Raw genomic sequence first — 18,199 nt, 5'->3', positions numbered from 1 at the left:
TGTGCTTTTAATTGTTGGGAAAAGCAATATAAGTTTTTAATTGTTTTTTTTTCACGTAAAATGTTTTGCCTCAATGATTTGTCACATTCGTTTTGACTTGTACAACAATATTAACAACAATTTTTTTTTAACTATTTCTAGCAAAAAAGTTAGTAACGCTTATTTCAGCAGGCATGGATAATGTTCAGGAAAGTAGACATGAATCTATGGTTTCACAAATGGTTTGTTATACTATATATTATAAATCAAAAAATATTAAAACGTTACTAAGTGTCTTTAAGTTTGTCATTAAATTTTTGTGTGGACTACTTGGTTACATTTCAAAGATTTATAAATTTTTTAACCTATAATAGTACAAAATAAATGTTAAAAAATTACTTAAGTTTATCATGGATTTTTGTTGAAAACTGAAACTTGTTAAACTGGGTAGCTGTCAAATTTGCACGAGCGTACAACGTTGCTCGAGGGGACAAGATTGCACGAGTGGACAAAATTGCACACAGATACTTTTGCACAAAGAAACTTATGTGTACGAAGACACTTTTGTACTAGCAGACAATTTTGCACTGAGAGTATTTTTTACTTTGTTATTAATTTTTTTTTATTGATTTTTTTTTACTATCACTGTTGCCCCTAACCCTTACTCTCAGTAATAGTTTTTTTTTTAATTTTAAATTTTTCTATTTTTTTTTTACTACCACTATTACCCCTAACGCTTACTCTCAGTCGCTAGCCTTTTTTTTTTGATATTTTTTTAACAGTAACTTTTGTTAGTTATTTTTTTATTATTATTCTTACTATCACTGTTACCCCTAACCCTTACCCTCGGTTAGTAACTTTTTGATATTAAATTATCTTTAAGTTTTTTTTTCTGTTTTTATTTTTATTTTTTTTGTTTTTATTTTATTTGTTCTGTTTTTTTACTCTCGTGCAGAATTAACCCGTGGTGCAATTTTGTTCCCTCGTGCAATTTTGGCTTCATGCAATTTTTTGCACTCTTGCAATTTCGTAACCTCGGGCAATTTTGTCTTCGTGAAATTTAGCCGTTTCCTATTAAACTATTTAAGTAACGTTTTGAAACGAACCTAATATGTTTCAATAAACTATGTTACCATTGCAGATTCCTCTAGCGGACAAGATAGATATTGTTGAAAGACTTTTTCAGGGAAGGCATCAATTTCTGCAGGCACTGACAGAAATGAGTGACTTGGATGACTTTCAACAACTGATAGATAATGATAAGGAGCAGAACGCTATTCAGATCAAGAAAAGCTGGGAAAATATCAGATATAATCAGCAAAAGCTTGATGATATGTTGGAAATGTTTGAAAAACAACAAAGGGAATTTGAGCAAGAACTGCTATTTAGGATGATGATGCGCGCAATGAGCCTGGAAAATGACGAAGTTAAAACGAATTTAGAAGAAGGTTCAGAGCATAAGAAAAAACTTGAAAATACAATTTTGAGTTTAAAAGAAAAGAAGGCGAGGGTTGTTCAAGAGGAAAAAGACCTTCATGAAATAGAAAAGTTCATACAAGAGCAGCACGAGTCGTTGCAACAGCAAATAGCAGTTGTAAGAAATAAGTTGCACAAGGGTCTCACCGAGGCAAGAATCCAAAAGTTTCGCAAGTTCGAAGCAGACAAGTCAATGGCTGGTGAACAGTGCGCAGTCTGCATGGGTGAATTCGAAGCTGGGAGGAAGTTGATGCAACTCGACTGCAAACACAATTTTTGCCAGGAGTGCGCGGAGGGTTGGCTCGCTGACCACAACACTTGCCCCGTTTGCAGAAAAGTGTTTGAAAACGCCTGAGTTTACTATTGTTAAGAAAAGTTTTAAACAGTTTTTATTCTTTCTCAACTGTGTTTTTTCGTACTTAAAAAAAAAATTCCCTCGTTATTAAAAAAATTTCTTATCCTTTAGGCTCAAACACTTTAAGCTCTTTTTATTTGTTGTCTTCTAATACTATAATAAATAATCCCAGTACTCTTCTAACACATTTAGTGCAGCCAAAACATCTTCAGGTTCATAGAACTCTCCTTCTTCTGTTACTTTTACATTGTTGACTTCTGTTAACCAAATTTCTACAAGTAACTTAATAAACTATTAACTTAAAGCTAAAAGAAGCTATAGAAATAATTTTAAAAGTACAGTTTTTCTTTGTGTTACTGAAATTATTAACAATGATATACCAGTTAATTTAATTTATTATTACTAATTAGTTTGCTGAGAAAATAATAACGAAGCCCTATAAAAATAGTTTTAGACTTTTTTTTTAGTTTCTAACATATGGCTAAGTTTTTACGTAATTTATTAGCTAGATTTCAGTGAGGTGAATTTAATTATTTATGGTTTAACTTATGATATTACTAAATAAGAATTTTATTTAAAACAAATTTTATAAGGGGGCTGAAGAATAACAAATGATGAACATCTTTACTACATCTATTGTTGATGAAAAAACTTGCTCTGATGTTATTCTTCAAAATAATGTTAACATAAACTTGTCAATTGCACTAGATAAACAATCATTTTTTTCAGATAAATTTTATATAAAAGTTAAATTAATTAATGACTTCAAACAAGACCGTGAAGAAATGGGATGGCTGTGCTCAACCTTTGGAAAAGGACATCGTTCTTCACAGGTATGTTAGTTTATATTTATATGATATTAAAATTACTCAGTATGATTTTTTAGTATAGAAATGTTCCTTGAAGTAATTAGAAATATATTCAGTTTTTTAATCTATATTATGTATGATAGATTTTTGCATCAAGTCAAAATTTTACTACTTAACATGTAAAAATTGTTAATTTCCACTTTACATATTTAAAGTTGCTGTCTTTTCTAGGTTTTTTAGTGATTTGTGTTCAACATTCCAGGTTTTTTGGCCACTCAGTCGAAATTTAATCTTTATTTTCATTATATTTTCATAGTAGCTTATAAATTAGGTCTGTTGTACTATTTTACCACCATTTACATTTTTTATTTAATAAACAGGGTGGCCACTGTAACACTCACAAAACAATAGTTCTTATGTTTTCAGAACTTTTCAAGCATCTTACGCTTTGGATTGAAGATGTTCCAGAAGACGAAGTGCCAAAAACGGAATTGAAAAGATTGACTTAAACAAGTTTAAAAAAGAAATCGTTTTGAAAAAACATATAATGAAAGGTTGACAACAATTCTACAGAAAATAACTGACGCACACAGAGAAGGCAAAAAAATTAATTGCGACAAAAAAAAAAGACACTTTGTGGCATGCTAGTCGAGACGGGGTGCTACAAAGAATGCTAGCACTCCATTTCGACTAGCATTCAACAAAGAAGTTTACGAAAAGAAATTCTTAAAGAAAGCAAAAAACTGGTCGTCATCTCGCACACGAGTACATTCTCGAGGTTTTATTCTTGATTGCAAACGAAAAAATCGCACTGTAATGGCAAAACCACTGATAAGACCAGAAGCATGTTACAGAAAGTTCTCATCTCCGATCATTTGCAAGCAATAGCTCATCGCAAAGGATGCGGCAGAGCTCAATAAACGCTTGAAGAAAACTCGAAAGATCAGCTCGGGAGCGTGTATATAACTTTCAAAAGAGTCAATAAAATCCTTAGAGATTGTTTGACAAACAATGAATGTGCAGCAGCAAAAAAAAGTATTGAAACTAACAGCTAACAAATCATAAGCCATGATGCAAGTCAACAGATTGATTCAACTGAAGAACACATCTCATCGACTTGTGTCCAACTCTTTTTCCTACAAAAGTTAGTGTCAGTGTGTTTTTCATCACACTATCAATGTGAAGACAGTTTTTCGTCAATTCATCACCAACAAGAATAACAAGGAAAATTTGTACATTTTAATTGGCATAAAAAATGAATCGATTAATGCCAAGCAAGAACTAAATGAGATGGGAAAATTTGAAAACTTAATATAGTTGCAACTTTTACTCAAACACAATTTTAAAAACTGTAGAGTCCCTCGTAAACTCAAATTAAATTTTTATAAAAGATAACGTAAGAAATTCTAAAGTTCCAGCTGTGTAATTTTCATAGAAATGCTTAAATTAGATATTAGAAATATTTTGAGAAAACTGTTATCTTGTTTTTTATGTTATTTAGATTTTCAAAGACCATTTCTCAGACTTTTTTGCTATTTGTAGTAGTTTTTAACAATAAACTTATTTTCATCATCAACCTAATTTAAATTTAGGCTCTTATAAAAATTTAAGTGATGTAAAATAAAAGAATACTATTTAGGTTACAGGTTATTTTATTAATTTAAAGAAAAAGATTTAAAAATTCTGATATAGGTTTTGTTTATTCGATTTTGAGGAATAACATTGATCGCTTCATTTGTATTAATTCTATTTCTTTTTTTTTTGACATCTATGTTTGTGTAAAAAAAGTCATTTTACCAAAAAACGTTTTACTAAGAACTTATTTTAGTATATTTTTACGATTGTATACTATTTTAAAAACTAAAAACTGGTTTGTTTAAAATTTAATATCACAATACTTTTGATACTCAGATCTAACTGAACTAACTTATAAATATTAAAACGAAAAGTATTTTTCTAAAACCATCTTGCAATTAAAAACTAAGCTTCATAATATTCTGAATGTTATTTTTTATAATGCTTTTGAATTAAAAGCTTTGTGCTCTTCAGTTTATCATAGATATGTTAATAAAAAAATATTTTTTATTCATCGATTAGTGATTCCTAAAGATACAAAAATAGAATATTGTCTCAATGTTTTTTTACCACAAATTAACATTTTAACAAATACTTGTTCATAATCGAATATTGAACGTTTTTTACTTTTCAAACAATAATATTTTGTAATGTACACTTATTTAACCACTCATTAATCGGTAATTGAAGTTTAGATATAATAAAATGTATAACTTTAAAAAAACTTTATAATAAGTTATTTCTAATTGTTTGCAATATAAGTATACAATTAAACCATACATTCTATATTAATCAATTATAACCTGTGCTAATCTTATTTTATCAGAACAAAGAACATATTTAACTTCATGACTTCAAAAGATATAAATAATATCTAATAAACTTTTTGTTCCGAATTTTAAGTTATTAGAGCTTTTAATATACAGTAAAAAATATTAACAAGAGTGCTAGCCGCTAATTGCATTCTTATATGCTTGCGTAGTCGTCCCCATAAAGAGCAACCACCGAGACTCGAACTTGTTTTCTTTAATTTTATACACGATGTAACCGGTTAAAAAACAATTCAATTTTTTTTACATGATTATGAAATTCAATGGTTTTTATACTGTAACTAGAGGTTTGTGTGGCCCAGCGGTTTGGTTTTCCGACCGCCGAATCTGCATCCCGATTTCGAGTCCCGAAGGCTGCTCTCTATTTAGACGACTACGCAAGTACATGAGAATGCGATCAGCCGCTAGCACTCTTGTTAACCCAATGTGTTATGGATTGTAAACCTAAGTATTGATCGTCTTTTCAGACGGAGATGGTAATTCCATTGGGACGTGAGCTTGGTACGCAGGGCCGGCAACCGAAACCAAATATGATGGCTGTCCAGCGCCTACTTTTTGTATTTTAATTAATTTTTATCAACTATGTCACTAATACTTAAAAAAAATGAATTACCACCGACATTTAATTCAACATAGTTGTAGATTTTGATTAAACAGTTTATTTATTGAATCAATTTTCAGATTTGTTTTCAATAGTATATTTCAGGAAAGACTCCAAGAAATCAATAATAAAAACCATAAGCTTAACTTCGGTAAACTTTAAAAAAAGTTGGGTTTATTTATTCTTTTACATCAATTGGGTAATATGATTTCAGTTTCCTAAGGTCTTACAGTGCCCTAGATACTGGCTATAGTTCTAATACTTTGAATTTTCAAATTTTATTAAAATAAAATATCAAGCTATTATCCCTTACTTTAATTACTAAATATTATGTCAGAAATTTTATATTTATGTAGATTTAATCACTTTTATAAATAAAAATGTTTTGAATATTTCACCAACTTAACAGAGAATTTTTGGATAAAAAATGATTGTAATTGAAACTTATAAGAACAATTTAAAAGGACACTATAATAACACTTAAATTTTCTATATCTGACAGTCAATTTGAAAACAATTATAATAGTTATAATTTTGATTTCTGTAATAACTACCTTATATTTTAGAGAGTAAGTAATCATAGTTTATGTGTCACTTAGATTAGTTATAACCATTGTCTTTTCAAATATTCTTTTGGAGAACATTTTCAAAACAATTTGTATTGAAAAATTAACTATAATCGATTAATTAAAAGACTCTATATACCTTAATCAGTTTTACTATTTACAGGAATACGATTTTTAAAGTACATAAAATACTCTTACAGACTAAGTTTATCCTGAGTTATCTTAAGTGTGTGGCAACCTTGCAAGAATCTGTCCTGCATGACGTTAAACGGTCATGAGTCATCCTGAAGTTTTTAAGACCTTTTTATAATTCTTATTGTTTTTATAATCTTTTCAAAATCAACATAAATTATGTTTTTAAACTAAAATCATATTATCAAAATGTGTAACTACAATATCTTATTCTTAAATTAAAAATAGTATATGGAGTTTTTAAAATTCTTAAAACCACCCTGAATTTAAATAACTCTATACCAGCTGAGTCATCATGACTATAAAAAACTAGCCTGAGTTACCATAGGATTTATTAATTCTAAGTTGTCCTAAAGTGTCTAACTTTCTATCGACCCTATTCCAGTTTTGTTGCTTCAAGCTCTACCAGCTCAAATTATTGTATTGTAATGTCATTACTCTTAAATCCGAATGGATTGAAAATTCGGTTTTCTTTATTGTGACCTTTTCAAACAAACTTTAAGTAACGTTTTTCAAATTAATATACATTATAAATTATATACCAGGTCCAAACATCTACATATATAGGGTGCACGACTACTCAATTTCGGAGAAAAAACTTTTCTTTTTTCGATAATTTTTATTAGTTGTTTTTTTTTTAACTTTTTTCATCACTGTTACCTATAACTATTACCCTCAATCCGTAGCTTATTTTATTTGTTTAGAAGTTTTTTATTTAGTTTACTTTTTTTAATAAATTTTATTTGTTAAATTTTTTATTTTAATTATAACAGTTATCCCTAACCCTTACCCTCGATCGGTAGCTTTTTTTTTCCATTAGCTTATCTTTTATATATTATTTTTTTATTTTTACTATCGTGCAAAATGACCCTCTGTGCAAAACTATCACTCGTAGAATTTTGTCTCCGTGCAATTTTGACTATTTCCTATTTTTATTATATATGTTTTAAGTGGAGTTTATTATATCAATTGAATATCGAAACAAAAGCAAAAATTTGTTCTTCTTAAAAGATAAAAGCAGCTATGTTCTTACTGGTTTAATAATGAAAAAAACCGATAGTTTTGAATCCATCCCTTATATTCTGTTCTTACTTAAATATTCACTACTTAAAAATCATTAAAATACCACAAGCATTTGATTTAACATTACTGTAGTTTTTGATTAAAAATTATTTTTAACCCACCATCGAGGTTTGACGAGACTCAACAATTTGAAAACTAATTTAAAACAACAATGTTCAAAATTACTACTTTTTTAAGATAGTAATTTGTTTTTTTATTGCATCATTTTAAAACTCAATAGTTTTGTACAATAAAAATAGTAGACAGGCAGGCGCTTGTATAGTCCAGCGGTTTTGGTTTTTCGATTGCCAGCCCTTGCGTTATGAGCTCCAGTACCGGTGACCGCCCCCTATGGGGACCACTACGCAAGTATGTAAGAATGCAGTCAGCGGCTAGCTTTCTTGTTAACCCGATGTGCAATCAGATTGTAAACCTTGTAATGATTAATCGTCTTTTTCAGACAGAGATGGTAATTCTATTGGGACGTGAACTTTTTACGCATGACGACCGGCAGTCGAAACTAAACCGGCTGGGTGTACAGCACCTACTTTTTTGCATTTAAAGAAAGTTTTTTAAACTAATATTCAAAAGTTTTACAAATAATAAATGTATAGAATAAACTTGCCACTCTTAGAGTCGAAAAAACTGTTCTGAGTGACCTTAAACTGTCCATATTTCTTTTAATCCCAAAATAAGAAATTTTTAAAATCTAGTTCTATTTCTTTATAATAAACCAAATAATGGAACTAAGTATCATTCAAAGTCTATAAGAAAAACTGTCCTGATATTTTCAGGTGTCTTAAAACTGTATTTGTTTAAAGTTTAACAATTGTGTCATATTTTTAAATAATCAAAACAAAAATAGAAATTCTAATCTAAACATATGTTTCAAGAAACTTTATGTTTATGAAGTTATTTACGTCCTGTACCATTAAGTTTAAGCAGTGCTAAGCTTAAAATGTCTTTTTTGTGGTTTTGCATGGTTTAAATGATATATGGTTTAAAAACTTAATAGTTTAGATTAGTAGCTTTTCGTAAACTCTTTAGTCATTTTGATAACTTTTGCTATTTTCGATTTAAGTACTGAAATATTTTCAAAAACAACGTTTTTGAAACTTGTTTTTAGACTACAATTGTAAGTCAAATGATCTTTTATTTTGAGCACGAATTACTAATAAAAATGTTTTAGTATTAAATTACAGTAAACAACTTTAACACATTTGTTTATTATTATTCTGATTTTGAATAACAATTTTTTTTTAATTTAGAACTTTATCTTATATCCTAATATCAATAATCTAATCTTACTGATAAACTTTATGTTTTCTTTGGTAAAGTAACAGTTTAACTTATATTTCACGACTTTACCAATCTCACAGTTGCTATGTTTACGATTTATTTAAATTGATATCGGATGTTCGCTTAACATTATTTTGTTAATTTAGACATGATTAAAAAAATTTAGTAATAGTAAAGACATTATAAAAAAAAAATTCCTACAAAGACCTAAATACCTAGATATTTTTTTTCCTGCATTAACAGCTTATCAAACTGTTAATAATAAACTATATTACTATTCAACAGTATAAAATAAAATAAAAATCAAATTTTACAAAACCATTTGTATGTCAAATGTCAGTTGGCAACAGAGTAGGGAAATATTTAGTTTATTTACAATTAATGTTACTATTTGTTATTATAGAACTTAATAATTTTAACTGTAATAAGAATACTTACAATTATATAAAAATAACGTTGTTTAGTAGTAACAACAAATCTTTTTTTCTTTTATTAGACTTTATCAGTTTTTTTGTCTCTTTGTAAACTTATGAAATACCATTGTGTACAACTAATAAAGTATAACAACGTTAACAATTTAAGAACTTGATAATTGACATAATAAACTTAACTTAGTATTCTAATTAAATACAGTATTGCTAATAAGTTAATAAAGTTAAGTTATCAAAATTTTATAAGCAAAAATAAATCAATTATTAACTAATTGTTGCTTGTAAAGTTTTGTTTACTTAATTTAACAACTTCTTAGCCATACTGTATTTAATTAAATAAAAAGGTAAACTCATTATGACGTATTATTTACCAAGATTAGAAAATGTTAAAATTGTTATGCATTAACCACACAGTTGTATCTAGTAGTAAGTTGACAAATGTATAGTGAAAAATTCCTACTAGAGTCAAGTAACTAGACTATAATAATATATGAAGAAAGTAATGGTGTAACTCAAAAAAATAAAATTGTACCGGAACAAAATTATTTAAAAAACAATTGTGTTTATTTACTAATAAAATCAAACAAGTATGTCGTTGTTACTTTAAATCGTTTTGTTTTCAATAAAATTATTTTGATTTTCAAACAGTAGAATAGCAGAAAACTTTAGAATCGTAAGTTTCATTCAGTTAGTTTTGTTATGTGTTTAGTTTTCTTTTTTTTTGATACACATAATACTGAAAAACGAATAAAATCTTTTTTAAAAGAATTTTTGCTAAAAAAACAAAACTTATTGAAACGAATTAGTTCAAGTTGACATTTCAAACTATTATTGTAGTGGACAAGACATTAAAAGGTATTCGTAGTGTGCGACTCGATAACCGTAATATTTTTTCGTGTACTGTGTCCTAAAATAAAATATTTTTATAATAATTTTTTTAAGGTCCATTTGGATTAGTTTAAAAAAAAACATACTACCTATCAGTTATGCTTTGTTTTGAAACAAATTTAATGTAACTGTTTATTCAATAAAAACGTTGTTTAATAAGAATTTTCAAATAGAATGTTAGATTGATTGCACTTTTTAGCTAAACTTTAAAAATTTTAATATTGAACTCATAACATTTAAAAATTAGAAAGTTTAAAGTTTTTCCTTAAATCCTTACAATCATTGGAAGTATATTTGAAAAACAATTTGAGTTTAATGTCATTAAAAAATTAAACTTAAAAATAATGAAATTACTTCGAATTTTCAATTAATTTTTTTTATATAGTTATAAACGATGATTATGCGTTGTTTTTAAAACTAAAAAGTTAAGTTTTACATTAAAAATGTTAAGTTTTCATAAATAAAGTTTAGTTACTCTTAGTTGGTTGTAGATAATGAATTGATGTGAACCAAAGTTTTAATCATTCAATCCAACAGCAATTGAAATTGGATATAAATAAAGCAGATTTCCTAAGTCCTTTATTATGAAATTTTCATCAAAATATTGGTAAAGTTTATAGTTTTCCAAAATTTGACTATTTAAGTTAACTCAATACTAAACATGTCATTAATATAATGACATTATACTATAGAGTTTAGAACAAATAAATAGGACACAGTAATCTATCCACTAATAGGAGATTGATAATTAAAAATTTATTATTTTTGAGAATTAATTATTACTCAGTTTCACCGCAAAGCGGATTTTCAAATTGTAAATTTTATTCAAATAGAATCTATTTAAAAAATAACTTCAAAGGGCAATACAAAGTGCCTCAAAATTATAAATAACTAACATTTCTAAACATTTCTAAACAATTCTTAGAGTTTTGATTGTTATCTCTTAAAAAATATTTTACAAAGATAATTAATTATTATTATGTCTGTATCAGTTGAAGAAATTTATACTATTTTATTTTTAACTTTTTTGTTGATAAAAAAGTTATATAATGAAATAAAAAGAATGAGAACTCTTAATGTTTTGTTCAGGGTTGCCACACACTAAGGGAACTCAGGGACTTCAGGGAAACTCAGGGAGTTTTCAAGTTGTAGAAAATCTCAGGGAAACTAAGGGCAGTTTTTTTTTTTTTTACATTTCAGGGAAATTTAAAAAAATTTTTAAGAAATCTAAGAAAATTTTTTCTAGATCTACAATGAGATTTAGTTAATCCAGTTTAAACATTTTGGTCAAAAAAATTAGTTTTGTTTATTCTAAGTGTGTGTTTAGAAAATGTTTAGCTTTGCGGCTAGTTCTTTAATATTCTTAGAATTAATATTGTAACTTTTTAATAAATAATAAAAATTTTAACAATTTGGAAAAAACTTAGGAAAACTCAGCGAAATTTGAAACTACTCAAGAAAGTTTCTGGTCACTCAGGGAAGATTTTTTGACTCAGAGAGTGGCAACCCTGTTTGTTAACAATTTTAGAAGACATTTTTTTTCAACTTTTATTTTGCAAGTTATGTTACATATAGTAGTCACTAAATACATTTTTTAAAAGCGTTTTATTTAAAGACACTTCAGAAAAAATTTTATTAAATAACAGAAAAACCCTAGATCAGAGTTTTCCAAACTTAGCTAAGTGGCCTCTTGAGGGCAGTTATAGAATTTAAGGGGGTTTTGATGTTATAACTTAAGTTGCACTAAATCAGGGTTTCCCAAACTTACTTTAAAACGGCCCTTTTTAAAGAAATTAAAAAAGCAAAGGCTCCCTTGTACCAAGATTACTTAACAACTACTATAAAAAACATTTAAGCTTTTTTTTGCTTTTCATCAGCAACTTCATAATGTCTAGTGTGAGTCTCAAAACTACCACAAAAAACATCTAAGACCTTTTGTTTTGCTATTCATCAACAACTACAGAATATCTAGTGTAAGTTTCAAATTATGACCTCATTGCCACTCTGTGGCTCATTTGCTGCTTATGCACCCATTTTGCCCTTTTGCCCCTTTGCTGCTCGTGACCCCCAGGTTGGCCACAGTTGATGATAAAGAGCAAATAAAAAAATAAAAAAAAGTTCTTAGGCAGATTATAGGCAGATTGATGGTAGTTTTATGAGAATATTTTTTTGAGGGTACCATATTGCATTTTGTTTCTTTTGAAAAAATGTTTTGGAAACCCTTACCTAGATGGACAACAAGTTTAAATAAGTAGAATACTAAATTAAAAATAAATATATATAAAAGTTTTACTATAATTAAATCATAGTAATATATAAATTAAAAAAAAAACTTGGTTTAACTAGTCAAAATTCACATATGACTTAAATTAAAAATCTTTCTTTTATTATTTCAATTTAGTTTGTAATACTTTGTATTAAAATTTTCAAAAAAAAAAATTGACATTTTCAACTAGTTTTTAAATTCTATTGTTGTGTTTTGTTTAAAACATAATTAGAAAACTTATCGTTGCAGGGTTGCCACTTTACCATTAAACCTGGTATTTGAGTGATTAAAAAAATACCTCAAATTTTGTAAAAAAATCACTATATAACCCTTGCAAAACCTGGAATTTTAAGAATTTTTACATGTTCAGTAGTAAAATTTAGATTAGACTCAAAAAATCAAACATATAAATAAAAAAATTTTGTCATCATCAATAAATTTTATTAAAGAGATATTTAAAGTAGCTTTACAGTATTTTTCAATGTTTTTATACTATTTCATATAATTTCTTACCGTAAACTTAACTTTAATTAAAAATAGACTCAAGATTGTGTACTTTTATAAACCCGGAATAAATTTAGAAAACCCGGAAAAAAATTAAAAAAACAAGTAGCAACCCTGTCGTTGGCAATTTAATTTTATGAAAAACATCCTAAAAATTTAATAAAAAGAGTATAAACTTTTATAGAAAATTTATAAGCAAGTAACTTATAGCTATGAGTGTGAAAGTATTTAACTGGAAAACTGCGTCTGATAACAAAAAAGCTTCTGTTACTACTGCAGTTATAATTGCTTGTTAAATAGTATATGCCATTTCTCTTACCTTGGGTTACTACTATTAAAAACAGCCAAATCAACCAAAGCTTCTAAGAAACCAAGTATTGAATGAAAGCGTCAAGAGCAATTTAAATGTAAGTTTTGATTTTATTACAAATACATGCGCTTGTTCAGAAATTTATTTTATGCAATTTAAAGGTTAGATGACAAACTAAATAACATAAACTTTTTAATCTTTATGAGAACAAGTCTGAAAAGTAATTTAAAAGTATAAAATATGAACTTATAATAGATTATGATGGTAAAAAATACATAAAACATAAAAAATATCTGTTATAAAAGATAATTCACAATAACTTAAAGATGAATTTATTCTTTCAAAAAATTATTTTACAGACTAAGTTTCGGTCAAAGACCTCGTCAGTGCTTAAAAAAGTCTTATTCAAATAGAAACTTAAAGATTTTAGAGCCTAAACTGTCAAACTTGAATCGTCTTAAACTTTTTATAGAGGTTATTTTTGTAGCATATAGTTTATGAGTCTAAGTACAGTATGCTAATGAAGGCCATATTACACTCTTCTTGGCTGTTTAAATAGTTCAGGGGGCGGTAACTAGTATGGGAGTGAAAACACTTTTTACTTTTAAAACTTCAATTTTACTAATATTTGCTTGTTGTACAATTATGACTATAGTATGGCAATAACTAGTAAGGTTTAAAAAAAATAAATCGGTAGTTAACTGTTTCATTCAATACTTTAGTGTTATAATAGATATTCTGTAAGTTATAAGTGTATAAATGACAATTTTTTTAATATTGTTAAGCATTAACCATTTTTAAACAGAAAACAATTTTATATTGGTACAAACCATTTGGATACAATTTTGACCAAACACTACCCGATAGCTGTGGTAACTGTCAAGTGACCAGCGATCGTATCAAAGTATAAGTGTTCTTACTTTATCACTGTTTAATAAAAAAAAAAAAAAGTAAAACTAAGTTTAACACTTTTCTTAACAGTTAAAAAATTATAAATAACACTTTTTTAGCTAAATAAGATTTTGCTGTAATTAAACTTTTCTTAAAATGCCTTTTTTTTTAACTTATAAAATTTTATATGCTTAGTTTAACAGCTAATTAAACTCATTAACTTAAAACAAATTTCTCTACAAAATATGTGCAATTTTTGTTAAATATATAAATAAAATATTCAACTTTAATACTAATTTCAAATTCAAATAAAAAGCTTCATATAGTTTTTAAAACATATTTTCAGTTCAATGAATCAAGTGCAGCTATTTTTCACTTCAACGAGATTGATTCAGAAACAATGCCAGAATACAGGTGAGAAAACTTATAGTTTATTAAAATAATAAAATTATTTAACAAAAAGCTAACCAGCTACTTCCAAAATATCTTAAAATAAAAAGTCTTCGCAGGTCGCACAATTTCGTATTGTGTAATATAAACTATTAAATAAGATATAATTAAACATTTATTAGCAAGAAGTAGTGTCTATTAAAAATTAAATTAAGAGAAAAACAAAAAACTTTATACAAAAAAGCTCGATTTATAAAATTTTAAATAGTTTATATTCTAGCTATAAACTAGGTCGCGGGCAAGATATTTCTGTTTGTTGATCGGATCATGTTCAGGGTCGTACTTTTCTTGTTAACTCTTTAAACTAAATTTAATTAAACTCTCAAAACATGTTTTATACACAGTAGTAAAACTTATGAAATTATGATTACATTCTGTAACTGTTTTTTTTTAACGAACAATTATTAATGTGGTTTAATATGACAAATAATTTATAAAAATCACTTTGTAGCTTTCTTTAAACGTTGCTACTTTTTTATCTACAAGTACGTTTTTGCTTACTAATAAAGAGTTATTATTTTTGCAAATACTTTACACAATCAACCGTTGAATTGGATTTTGTTTTTAATTTATAAAAAAAAATATTTTTTAATATGATCTTTTTTTAGTTTTTCAAAACTAAGTAAAAAAATTATTTACAAAAAATTCATAAAAACAAAAACATATGAAAACTTATACATTTAGTTTGATTGAGAAGTTTAAATATTTTGAACTGTATATCTATGCTAAAAATGACTTTGAGCTAATACGTTTCAATAGAAATATCAACTTCTCATTATTTAGATTCAACGACCAACTATTTGTATTTAATTCTATGGAAGCTCTTCCGGCGTTGAAATTGAGAAATTTTTACTTCAAGGAATACGACAACTATTTTAATCTAACCATGTCTTACAAGTTAGTGTTGGAAATGTTTTGACTTTCTAAATAGTAAAGTTCTTAGAATAGAACTTTGCCTAATTGATACATAAAATGAGTTTATTGTTGTAACAGTGATATGTGGTTAACAATTTTATTTCGTAAATTTTCATCTTCAAGTCTAATATCAACTTTAATTAAACTTTAGAAAAAACTCAAACGTTTATTCCCCGTACTCGAGCATGGCAAACGAGTTAAGAGAAGTTTAAGGAGAAATACAGAGAAAGCCCAGACTTCGGAATCAGCCAAGTTCTTGAGAAAAAGAAGAAACTCCTGTTGTGGGTCGCCTCAAACTGCGGGGATTCAGTGCCGGGAGCCACAGAGAATGAAGATCAGTCATCTGCTGAAAAAAAAACAAAGTTGGAGATAGGTTTGACAGGGAGGGAAAGTGCTTCAGGTAAAAGTTCTTTTTTAATTTCAAGTAAAACTGGAACAAATCTAAAAATAATTATTAATCTTGTTTATTTGTTTGATGGTTTTTACTTAAACAGTATTTTTATTTAACTTAGTTGCTAGCACTTTTCTTTTTCCTCATAAATATTAAAATTTTACTAACATCTGTGATAACATGATTTAAATGATTTAAAATTTTTTTAATTAAATAGTAGCAATATAAACAGCTAGCTTAAGTAAAATTTTGCTCTAAATATCTCAGACTTTAAGATATTTTAATAGCACAAAAAGGTTTTTAATAGTAGTTTCTTTTTTTATAGCGATGAATGGTTCCCGCAAGAAAAGTTCAAAGAGTACAAGTTTTACTTGTCAATGGAGAACAGTTATCACTGCAAGGTTTACATAACTGAGAAGCTGTACACAAATGGACTCCTAATGGAAGCTGTTCCAATTGTTTGGGGAGCTAAAAAATCAGATTATGATGTTCCGGAGAAAAGTGTAATTTTTATGGAAGACTTCGAAAGCATGGATGGTTTAGCTGATTATCTGGAATACCTGGATAAAAACGATACTGCATATCTAGAGTATTTTCAATGGAGAAAAACTGACCTTTCAAGTGATTCTACCTACTATAAAGATGTTAAATCCGATACAATCGGTCTGTGCAATTTATGCAGTACTATTAGTGAAAAAGACAATGAACATATGAAAAATGTTGTGGTTGAAAGCATTCACAACTGGATTTATAAAGACGAAAACCCTGAGTGTTTGTATGACAGTTCTTTTTTACTTCAGGTAAACTTAAGAACAAATTTAAAAATACGAGTTCTAATCTGGGTTTATACGATTTAGAAGCGTTTACTTGAACATGTCTATGCTTAATTTTATTACTGAAAATATCTACCAATCTTTTCTTTTGCACTAATATACTAATAGGTAGTGTTATTATCATATGTGTTAATTTTTTTAAATTTCAAGAAAATTCTTTGCTTCATAGAAGCAAGTTAAAAAATTTCTTTTCTAAAAAAATTTTTACTTTAATAAAACTCTTTGTCACCTTAATAAATTTGAGTCAGTTAAGGAACTTATTTTACTCAATTACGTTTTAGTTTAGATTAGTTCTATTGTTTTAAAATAAATCGAAGCTTTTATGTGGTAATTTTGTTGTTTTATTAATAACTAGTTTGAATGCTTTTGTTTGGTTAAATACAATTAATATAGCGTAGCTCATTTATTTAATTTGTATATCATTCAGAAATTTCTGAATATATATAACAGGTACTACCGTTAAAGAATTGTTGTATTTTCTAAAGGTTAGCCTTACCCTAATGCTTAAAGAAAAACTAAGTACATCACATTATTAAACACGTTATTTTATACTTACTCTGTCCGACTAATTTAGAGTTCGGTTAATGCAAGATAATTTCAAGTTTTTTATTAAAAGTTATAGTATTTGTAGCAGCGGCGTGTCTAGACTTTTTTCAAAGGGGGTTCACAATTTTTTTAGTTCTTAATTTCCCGCTTACGTACGCATTTCTTAGGTATGCACTGCCAGTTAAGTACGCAATATTTAGCTGAAAAAGTTTTTGTTTAAAATGCTTTTTTTTGCTTAGAAATAAGAAAAAACATATAAGTAGTAATGGGAAAATATTATACATTTCATTTAATATACTGTACTAAACTTAGATAAATTAAAACTAAAAGAGCCGGAAAAGTTATACTTATAATAAAAATTTTTTTTAATATAATTTAGACTTGAATATTTAAATTTTACTAAAAAAAGTAATTAATTAACTAGGATGATATCGCACCAATATCAAGCTGAATTTATATTAAATATATTGTTATTTTTTACCATAATTATAGGCTTAAAACTTATATTTTCTAAATACATAAATAAAACTTATTTATTATAAACCAATAAAACTTAAATATTTAACTCCTTTTTATTTCGAAACAAATCAAATGATACATAACTTATATACATTACTGTACTGTAAAATAAAATCAATTAAGTATTTTAGTTTATAACAAATGAATTTAATTCTAGCTATGTATTTATATAGTTTGTTTAAAACGAAGTATAATTTTAGATCAAATATACATGCCTACAAGCTTAAAATCATGGTTCAAAAAGATATTAAACACAATATAATTTCAGCTTGATATTGGTGCAACTTTATCCTAGGTAATTACCAAAAAATGTTTAGACTTTTACAACTAAATAAAAAATCTTTAAATTATAACTAAATGTTAGCCAGATGGTGCAGGAATTCTAATAATGATTTTGAAATCTCTCTGAGTTAAAATTCAAAAAATCAAGAACAAAATTTGTGGCTAACACATATACAAAAATAAAAAAACTTAAATAAAAAAATATTAAAATAGCAATAAATGATAAAAG

At 26.9% G+C, this 18,199-nt stretch overlaps 1 protein-coding gene across 1 annotated transcript; it reads left to right on the top strand.

Annotated features, from left to right (window-relative positions):
* The first annotated feature begins 2,569 nt into the window (after positions 1–2,569).
* Positions 2,570–17,620, top strand: LOC145839140 (4-galactosyl-N-acetylglucosaminide 3-alpha-L-fucosyltransferase FUT6-like). The gene is made up of 7 exons (XM_082946750.1): positions 2,570–2,643; positions 13,949–14,015; positions 14,381–14,448; positions 15,268–15,381; positions 15,624–15,761; positions 16,116–16,590; positions 17,594–17,620. Exons 1-7 carry the CDS (start codon positions 2,570–2,572, stop codon positions 17,618–17,620), a joined length of 963 nt encoding a protein of 320 aa, XP_082802876.1.
* The last annotated feature ends 579 nt before the right edge of the window (positions 17,621–18,199 follow it).

Source organism: Thalia democratica, chromosome 6, assembly GCF_965202585.1.
Source record: "Thalia democratica chromosome 6, ktThaDemo2.hap1.1, whole genome shotgun sequence".
Lineage (NCBI taxonomy): Eukaryota > Metazoa > Chordata > Thaliacea > Salpida > Salpidae > Thalia > Thalia democratica.
The sequence above is the reverse complement of the archived record's forward strand: the minus strand, read 5'-3'. Positions and strand labels throughout refer to the sequence as shown.